Below are 10,376 nucleotides of genomic sequence, written 5' to 3'. Positions count from 1 at the left end.
ATATGAAGCTATAAAATATCCCCTAATTTTTGTGAGCAGTATAATATGCTCTATTAATAGATTTTATTATGAAACAAAAAAACCTTTCTACATATTAATTTTAAAAAAATTACCAACAGGAGCAAAAAAGAATTGAGAAAGTTCTTTGGAGCTTTTATTTAATGGAGGAATTTATGATACAGCTCCCTACTTTTGTAATCATCTGGATCTTAAAATTGAATTTAATTACATCTTTTTTAATATAAAAAGTTTTACTAACTCTGGAACTTGAAACCATATTAAGGCCACGCCACTGACCTTAGGAAGTAGTGGGGAAGGAAAGGTTAACATCCTCTGAATTTGTCAGCAATGCCGTCAAGTGATCCACTGTCTGTCAAATCCGTTAATCACAACTTTAATCACCTCGAGTTTTCATTTGTTGGTTTGTTCAAGAATATTTGATACTGGCATCCTGATAGCTGTTTTACCTGGTAAAATCTGTATTAAATTGTTTTCTCTATAAAATATATTTATGTACCTTCAAGGTAAAACAACTCTATAAAACAGGACACCATTTTGTTTCGTAAGAATTTAATATGTAAACAAATACAGAAAAATAAGCATTATAGCAAACAAAACAGTATTGCTTGTTTGATAGCAAGTTAAAAGACACTTAGCCAATAAGTATGTGTTCATATATAAGATGCTAGCTCTGCATTAAAGTTTACCTTCTTATGAAATAACTTCACAGTCTCTGAGATTTTAAGCCACAAAAATAAGATTCATGCTGGCAAAGCAACCTGTAAATACTTCCTGCCTGTTCCCATAATTAGTCTACTTAACATTTGTAAAGAGATTTTTCCAAAGGGGAAGCACAATGCACTTAAGGGGAGGATGGCTACAGCTTCCCAAAGACCCTGCCCAAAGGGCTGTCTTACCATCTGCAGGACTAAAGTGTTGGAGCACTGAAAGCTAGGGGAACAAGTACCTCTGTCATTGGTGTGTTTGCCATATTCAAGCAGTAATCTGCAGATTTACAATAAAACAAACACAACCACAGAGGTAAGACTTTATAAATTAAGTGATACTAGGTTAAGGTACTAAGGTGAGAGACTAAAACACACCTATATAATTAGAAATCATAAATGACTATTTTCCCATTACAATAGAAACTTTAAGTGAGGTTTCTACTCTAAGTACAGTAGATAGCTGCTTTAAGGTAGACTTATTTTAGTCGTTTTCCATTTAGAATCTTTAAATTTTTTATAAATTCCTTTAAACAAGACATTCACATATGATCACATATGCACTGACCTAATAATGGTCCTCACACCCATCCTAAATTATCTGAGGAACTGCTACAACTGAGAGTGATCTTTTTCCTGAGAAAGTCATTTTACAAAACAGCACAAGATAATGTTTAATTTCCTCCCCCAGAATAATGGGAAAATCAAATTACAATATATTTTGTGAGGAAAACAAGTTTGTTTCTCAAAACTGTTTTCATTCACTTTACAAATTACCATTTTTTAGAAGGCCAAGCCAAATGTAAATGAAGAAGAGATTATTTCTGTATGCTAAGAGAATGAATACATACAGTAAATTTTGGTTGGTCTTTAAGCAGTTTTTGTAGGAAACTGACAGAAAACAAAGCTCAAATTCAAAGTTGAGTTTAACAGTAAAGGCAGAAATAGAACTCCAATTCTCAGGTTAGAGGGTAATGGGTGATAGCTTCCCAAAAGGGAAAAATAAATTTATTTCTTTTGGTAGGTAATATTAATAAATCATTTTTGAATACATAATACGAATCCCTTTCAAAATCTTTGGCATTTATGAATCTTTAGAGACTAAGGTTTTTGATATCTCCCCTCCCCACCCTGCCCCCAATATAAAAAGTCAGGGGAGCTAGTTTTTAATTAAAACAAAAGAAGCTTAATCTTCATTTCAAAGTGACCTGAGTTATTCTACATTGTTATATAAATCAATTAACATGAGTTCTTTGAAATATAACAGAGGCCATTATACCTCACAAACTCCACACATGCATCCTGCAGTGAGATTTATGACTAAAACTTAACTCATACGTTTTTGTAAAATACAAACTTACATAAGATGTCTCAGTCCAATTTTTCATAAACCCAACCATTCGACATATCAAACCAATTACAGTGAGAAGGTGATTAATTTGTATATTGTATAGTATGAAGTTAGCTCCCAATTCAGTATTTTATACCCATCCCAAGTCTTTGTACTGGCTAAGATGTAACCTATGACATTTATATACCTCCACCTGGCATTTTTCCCTGTGATTATTTTTGATCACAAAACTTCTCATATAAAGAGCTCAGGTAGGTTTATGTAGTCATAATATAGTAGCATAGAACATAATATGTAAAAGTAAAATTATTTTCAAGATTTTTTGTTTTTAAAGTGCTCCATGTGCAGTATTACATCAAATTTAAGGTTACAGAAATCCATTATGATGACTAGCAATAGTTTTACAAAAGATCAACACAGTTGAATAAGAATAATTTGTTCAAGTATGAATACATAGCTGCAGAAACTTTAGGCACATTCTAATCCAAATAAAAGCAAAAATAAAATTTTCACTTGAATACTCATGAGGGATAAACAGGTGTTGAGAGGAATGTCAGAGTGTCAGGGACTAACTGGTAAACTAACTACATAGTATGTAAAACTCAAAGTGGCTCTGAGTATTTTGGTAACAAGAATTGTCGAACAAGACAAAAAAACTCATTCCTTACCAGAAATAAGGAAACAAGGCTGTCCAAATTTTCAGAAGCCATATCAAAAAAGTGCATTTTGAGAAATTTCATAGCTAATACGTTGCTTCATCCATGTTGTCATCACTGTCTGCGCCAAAGTCATCTCCGTCTTCAAAGTATGAGTTAATGTAGTCATTTTCCTAAGCGAAACGATTGATTCCTCAGTAAACATTAAAATGAGTGATAAATTCCTCAGTAAATATTAAACATTGTTAAAGAACATAAGGCTGTCCCTCCGAATTTATAAATATTAAATTTAGATAATAAAAAACACCAGACTTAAAAGCAGTCTCTGCTACGCCATCTGCTTTGAAAGCACATTAGCTTTCACTTACATCTACTGTACTTGTGCTGCTTTCTCCAAGCTCACCTCCTCCCTCTATTCTCAGGCACCAACTAGCTAAAGAGATGCCCATTACATTTTAGTAGGATGACACATTTAATTCACTACACCTCAGTGGAATGATACGTGGTTTAGTTAGCTAAACCATTGAACACTTATTTCAAACAAACATATGACATTCAAGAAACAAAGCCAATTTACATTAACACCAGATCTGAGGGTTTTAGTCACAATGCACAACTGAGCAGAAACAAGAATTTTTGCTTTTGATCATAAAAAGGCCTCAGAAAATCAAAACTTAAAGATGCCATATTACACCTTTCTAGGGCAATTCAATTTCCATTATGTTAATAGGGATTAGCCCTTGGGAACATTCCAATTCTTATGGCTAAGACTATTATCCATGTAAGTGAGTCAAGATATCTCTGTGCTTTTAATAAAAAATTCAAAAGCCCATTTTAGATACAAAAAGAAATTTAAGGAAATTATTACCCAACTGCAGTATAAGGACTGTATCTGGATTTTGACTGGAACAATTTTTTGAGACAATAAAAAAATTTTGAACACTGGCTTAATATTTGATGATATTAAGGAATTATATTTCATTGTGTTGGGTATAAGAGTGATACTGTGACATTGTTAAAGAGCCCTTGTTTTTGCGTAATACTGAGTTATTCATGGATGAAATGATACAATGCCTAGGATTTGCTTTACAAAATCCAAGGCAGATGGGTTTTGATGTGGGGGCACAAGAGTGGACTGGATGGATGAATGAGTGATTAAGAGTGCCTATGCACTGATCACTGTTAAAGCTGGGTTGTGTATTTCAATAGGCACTAGATTTTTGTACATGATTGAAATCAGCCACAATAAAAATTAACCTCCACATCTTTACCATCTACAGCAGGATTTATGACAAAGTAAGACATAGAGACTATTCCCAAAAGGAAGTCTCCTGGATATCAGTTTATTTAGTATCCACATGGTAGATTTTATATATAAATTTATACAGATAATGCAAGAAAGGTATCTTGTATTCAGATATATATTTTATTACTTTGTCTTCACTAAATACTGTAATAACCTTACCATTTCCAGGAAGTTGACTTGGCTTCTCTGGTGCCAAGAAATCCAATAATGTCTGGAAATTAGCAGAAGCCTAAGGCCAATGTACAGGGGAGGCAAGGCATGGTTGAAGATACAAAAAGGGAAATGACATGAGGAATATGGTCCCCAAAGAGGGAAGGACCATTAGCTCCACACTGGATGGACATTTCTTCCATTGATAAAAAAAGAGAAGAAGAAAGGAAGACAGTCTGAAGACAGATGACATGAAATAAAAGTTTTCTCTGAGTGGCTTTATTTTCTGTATAAACATGCTATATCTGCTAAAAGTAGAAAAGCTAATCAGGAGAGAGGTTAAGAAGAAAGACAATCTAAAATACTTATGAAGGACAACAGAAAACGTTAGCCAGCAAAATGGGACTAGTGTTCTCAGTGGCATGAGTTTCTGTGATTTCTCAGAAACGCTCAGTAGGCAGGTTCGGAGGGGCAATGAGGGAGACAATGGAACTGATCCAAGGTTTCAGGTAGGGACCGGGAGACCAAGGGACAAGAGCAACAGCAAGAAAGAAGTTGAAGAGCTAGCAAGGGCTCCTTAGGGAAGGAAATGAAGACAGGGAACCAATAAAGGAGAGACTGGATCAGAGGGCTTGGCAGTTTCAATCAGGTCAGAGTGAAGGAATAAAGTGAATGATCTGAAAGAAAACTGGAGACAAATGTGATATGTTTAATTTAAAAATGCTTAGAGCAAAAATTTACCTGGAAGAATAAATAAAGAATACTCAGGAAAATCCTGAAAAAAATGGGTAGCATGCCCTACAAATATTAACAAATAATCAGAAGATTCTAGTTATTGGAACAGCATAGTGATGGTTCAGAAACAGATCAATGGAACAGAATCCAGAAATACATCTAAGTAGATGTAGAATCTAACAGTTAATAAAGGAGAATTTCAAATCAACAAAGGTGGCAAATTATTTAATAAATGTGGTTAGCTAATTTGAAAACATAAAAATAGATCTGTCCCAATAAAAAAGAATCTGAAATTTAATGCAAATAAGGCATGTAATAAACATTTCATAGCTGGAAGCATGTAATAAAGATTTCATAGTTGGAGGAGTTTCAGGTGAAGAAAAATGCAGAGTGTGATGTGAAAAGCTGAAACGGAGTGAAGACAAGGGCCACTGGAATGGAAAAGAAACTCTCAGCCTAGGGCTACTGCAGGAGGTCTCGACAAAGTCCCAATGAGCCTGTGACCAACAAAGTTTCCCTACTCAAAGATATCTGGATTGACTCCAGTTTACTTTGAAATGCACCATGTTTCTCAAAGTTGCAAATCCAAAATCCAAAACACTGACTCGTGACTCAGTCAGAGACTTGAGGTTGGATTATAAATGTTTTCAGTGTCCACGTCCAGTCTAGGTTTTGAAACACACAATGGGACAATGATTCCTCCTCAGACCTACATGACTAAGCCCTTAATTGCTGACTTAAAATTCTATGTCGACAAATTTTAATTAAAATAATCTGATCAATTTTCTTAATTGGTGGGCTATCAAGATACTTTTTACTTCCTAATTCAATTTGGTGTCATTATCACTTCAATGCTATAATTCTGTTGATACAAGGGAAGAGATGCCAATGATAATAAAATGGCCGTGATTCCAATCAACTTGGTTTTTGTTTGTTCATTTTAATCTATCCCATATATCTTATTCCTTATTAGATAATTCTTAATGTTACTTTGTTACCCTTCCAAAACAGACCATTACCATACTCTGGTTTCTCTTCAGATCGCATAAATCTTTCGCCTTTTACCAAAATAGACCATTACCTCTTCTTGCTCTTCTTCATCATATTCCTCTTGTTCGGCAGCATCATCTTCCTCCTCCTCATCGCCTTCTTTACTTTTCTCTTTGCTTCCTTCTTTCTCTTCATTTTCCTCATCTGATTTTTCACCATCACCTCTCTTTTCCAATTCCTGTTACAAATGAATTTCATTAACTTATTTGTTAACCACTAGATTTTGACCTCCCTGCTCAGCGTTGAGAATACAATTACCCTCACCTTTTTCTACCCCACCCTTACCAACACTACCAGACATCACACAGGAAATCATGAGTTAACTCAGAAAAGGAGGAACTCACTGTCCTATCACAACACTAGTATTTTCTTTGATTTTGTTACTTTATAATTGGGTCCCAGGTAATGCTGGGGCATCAGCTCTATGCACAGTGCTTTATTTTTATAATTTCTATAATACCTTCTTCAAAAATACTACAATGACTCAGTTTATGAAGATTTTTTTTTTTTAATTTTTTCTGAAGTTGGAAACAGGGAGGCAGTCAGACTCCCGCATGCGCCCGACCGGGATCCACCTGGCATGCCCACCAGGGGGTGATGCTCTGCCCATCTGGGGCGTTGCTTGGTTGCAACCAGAGCCATTCTAGCGACTGAGGCAGAGGCCACAGAGCCATCCCCAGTGCTCGGGCCAACTTTGCTCCAATGGAGCCTTGGTTGCAGTAGGGGAAGAGAGACAGAGAGGAAGGAGAGGGGGAGGGGTGGAGAAGCAGATGGGCGCTTCTCCTGTGTGCCCTGGCTGGGGATCGAACCCGGGACTCCTGCACACCAGGCCAATGCTCTACCACTGAGCCAACTGGCCAGGGCCTATGAAGAATTTTAAGAATATTATTTTTGCCTGACCAGGCAGTGGCGCAGTGGATAGAGCATTGAACTGGGATGCGGAAGGACTCAGGTTCGAGACCCCAAGGTCACCAGGTTGAGTGCAGGCTCATCTGGCTTGAGCAAAAAGCTCACCAGCTTGGACCCAAGGTCGCTGGCTCCAGCAAGGGGTTACTCGGTCTGCTCAAGGCCCGCAGTCAAGGCACATATGAGAAAGCAATCAATGAACAACTAAGGTGTCGCAATGAAAAACTAATCACTGATGCTTCTCATCTCTCTCTGTTCCTGTTTGTCTGTCCCTGTCTATCCCTCTCTCTGACTCTCTCTCTGTCCCTGTAAAAAAAAAAAAAAAAAAAGAATATTATTTTGTTTTCCTTCTAACATAAAAGGGGAAGAGCCAATGTAAGGGTACTTTTCTAAAATGTCTATGTTTTAGTTTATAAGCATAATTATTTAAAACAATCATAAGTCATATTGGGGTGAGTTGTCCCATTTGCAGATTATCCAAGTCTTTTTATTTCTTTTCTCCCTCATTATTTACTCCCCATTTCCAGGAATTTTGCTTCTTAACATACCTGGTAGGTTGAGAAAAAAGAAAGCTTAAAACTCAAGTCACAGTCAACATAAGTGCTTATTAACAACTGTACAGGAGGAGGCAAAACAGAGGTGCGGAATTAGGAAAGCTTTGATTGCATGATGGTTCTACTTATCCACCCTGTTAAAATGATTATACTACTATCTCATAACTTTTTTGTGTGTTTTTAGGTGAGAGAAGGAGAGATGGTGAGGCACATTCCCACACAAGCCTGGACTGGGATCCACCTGTCAAACTCCTTCTGGGACGAATGCTCCAGTACTGAGCTATTTTTAGCACCTGAGGCTGTCATGCTCTAATGGAGCTATCTTCAGCGCCTGGAACCAATCGAGCCACTGGCTGCAGGAGGGGGAAAGGGAGAGAAGGGGGAGAGGAAGCGAGCGGGGTTGGTGCAGATGTGCCCTGACTGGGAATCGAAGCCAGGATGTCCATACACCGGGCCTATGCTCTATCCACTGAGCCACTGGCCAGGACCGCATCCCATAACTTTAACACACAAATTTAACTGTAATACAGCTTCATATTCCTATTATGATTACCAACAATTTTCGCCCATTTGATAAAAATGAGCTGTTTTCATTACTATCACTTTGTTCACTAAATTGTTCTATGCTTAATTTGTATAAGTGATAGGATTTCACAAGCTTTCTGGGAGGTAGGTGCAGCAATAATTTCACATTTCAATAGTCATAAGGCATATAATCACTTTAGCTAAGATATGCATATTCTTAAACAGTAATCAGAACATTAATTCATAACCTGCAAATACTCCATTCTATTATAAGATATATGCTTAGTGTATTACCTATAGAGATAAAACACATTCTACATTTGGGGTGATTACAACTTAGCCATTCCCTTATTGGTTCTTAAATATTTATTTAAAAAATTTATTACATTCAAATATGAATTTTAGGATAATCAAAGGCAATGGAAAGACTACAGCAGATAAACTCAGTTTCTAATCAAAATTCAAACTCTACTTTCCTGTTGTCACTTCACCCCACTCAGACAGAACAAATAAGACCAAGATTAATTATCTTCGTACTGACCCAGCTTGCCTTATGTGACTTATTACTACAATAGAATGTGTGCAAGTCTTCTAACTGGCAATCCTTTGGAAAACTGCAAGTAAACAAAACAATATTTATAGAACTCGGAAGTATCTATAAATACAACACGTCTCTTTCTGCCATCATTGCAGGCCATCACAGTGGTGTGCATGACTGCCCTGCCTGATGCTCCCAAGAGCACCAGTATTGCAGAGAGACACAAACACCAGGTTCTCATTAGCTCGTGCTCCAAAGTCATTGTCCAGCTTCTCACTATGATGATGAAGCACGGTTATATTGGCAAATTTGAAATTATTGATGACCACAGAGCTGGGGAAATTGTTGTGAACCTTACAGGCAAGTGAAGATCTGGAACCTCAGATCTGATGTGTAATTCAAAGATCTAGAAAAATGGCAGAACCACCTGCTTTGTTCCCATCAGTTTGGGTTCACTGTACAGACAACCTGAGCGGCATCATGGACAATGAAGAAGCAAGAGGAAAACACAGAGGAGGGAAAATTCTGGGATTCTTTTTCTAGGAAGGCAATATATACGTGCAATAAAATGCCTCAATGGATAAAAAGAAATATACACGTATACAAATAATGATGCTAAGTTAACATTAACATATGGATTTTTCTTTTCTATTTTAATGAAACCATAGTAAAAGGTGTACAGCCCATAACTTTGTGTAGTTAAGAGGAATTATAGTACAGTATTTAACTCTGTGCAAGATATGTACTATATTTGAAAAATCATGCAATTGGCTATTATTTCATAATTAGCAATGGAATTATTTAAACCAGTTATGTAAAAATATTTTTAAAATACAGAATTCATTCTATTCTTTATTTTCATTACTGCCACCTCAAATAACTTTACATAAATAACCTTAACTTTATTTCTACCACACAGACCTAAAGCAAACCCATAAAATACCTGAATCAGTTAATAAATAACACATTTGTGTAATTTAAAAAATGATCTAAAAGTTATATATATATATATATGTGTGTGTGTCTCATTATTTCATTCTTTTTGTGTTAAGCTCCTACCATTTTCTCTTCTATGAGATATAACTATTTAGCCTTGCTACTTGACATATTTGTTTTAAGAATAATGTGAATAATATAATGAGAAAACCTTTAAAAGGGTTAATTTATAGATAAAGAACAGTTTTTGTAGTTTAAATGCTAAATGGCCACCCCATTACAGTTCTCTCTGCATGTCATACAGAAACAGGAAGCTCAAATATTAGTTTACAGGTGTCTGGTGATTCACATGTTAATTATGAAATTTAAGTGAATGTCACTCCCTCTCTATCCAGTTTTATTATAAAACTTGAAACTGCTTTTGCTGAAGAAATGAACAGTAACAGAGTCATCTGGAAGCTAATTTTGCTCTACTGAAACTGCAACTCATTGGGATTTTTAGATTTAAAACTTCAGTTTGTACTGAAAAGGTGTTCAAATGCAGAGAATAAGGAAGCACAATTTGTTTTGATGAAAAACCACATTCCGGCCCTGGCCGGTTGGCTCAGCGGTAGAGCGTTGGCCTGGAGTGCGGGGGACCCGGGTTCGATTCCAGGCCAGGGCACATAGGAGAAGCGCCCATTTGCTTCTCCACCCCCCCCCCTTCCTCTCTGTCTCTCTCTTCCCCTCCCGCAGCCAAGGCTCCATTGGAGCAAAGATGGCCTGGGCGCTGGGGATGGCTCCTTGGCCTCTGCTCCAGGCGCTAGAGTGGCTCTGGTCGTGGCAGAGCCACGCCCCGGAGGGGCAGAGCATCGCCCCCTGGTGGGCAGAGCGTCGCCCCTGGTGGGCCTGCCGGGTGAATCCCGGTTGGGCGCATGCGGGAGTCTGTCTGACTGTCTCTCCCC

General features: G+C 37.2%; 1 protein-coding gene and 1 pseudogene across 5 annotated transcripts in view; one reads left to right on the top strand and one right to left on the bottom strand.

Moving 5' to 3' along the window:
* Window positions 1–158: 158 nt before the first annotated feature.
* Window positions 159–10,376, bottom strand: part of POLR3G (RNA polymerase III subunit G) — a 37,416-nt gene continuing 27,198 nt past the window's right edge. For 4 of the 5 annotated variants that reach the window (XM_066381826.1, XM_066381829.1, XM_066381827.1 and 1 more), the window contains exons 7-8: window positions 6,005–6,151; window positions 529–2,905 (exon numbers count right to left, since the gene is read on the bottom strand). In XM_066381826.1, the coding sequence (XP_066237923.1) occupies window positions 2,819–2,905; window positions 6,005–6,151 (234 nt within the window). In that variant the 3' untranslated portion in view covers window positions 529–2,818. Of the gene's footprint in view, window positions 478–528; window positions 2,906–6,004; window positions 6,152–10,376 lie in introns of those variants that run through there. The other variant, XR_010751128.1, reaches the window with a different exon arrangement.
* On the top strand, window positions 8,618–10,013 carry LOC136403227 (small ribosomal subunit protein uS8-like; annotated as a pseudogene).

Source organism: Saccopteryx leptura, chromosome 4, assembly GCF_036850995.1.
Source record: "Saccopteryx leptura isolate mSacLep1 chromosome 4, mSacLep1_pri_phased_curated, whole genome shotgun sequence".
In the NCBI taxonomy this organism is placed as follows: Eukaryota; Metazoa; Chordata; class Mammalia; order Chiroptera; family Emballonuridae; genus Saccopteryx; species Saccopteryx leptura.
This window is presented reverse-complemented; position numbering and strand designations above follow the sequence as displayed.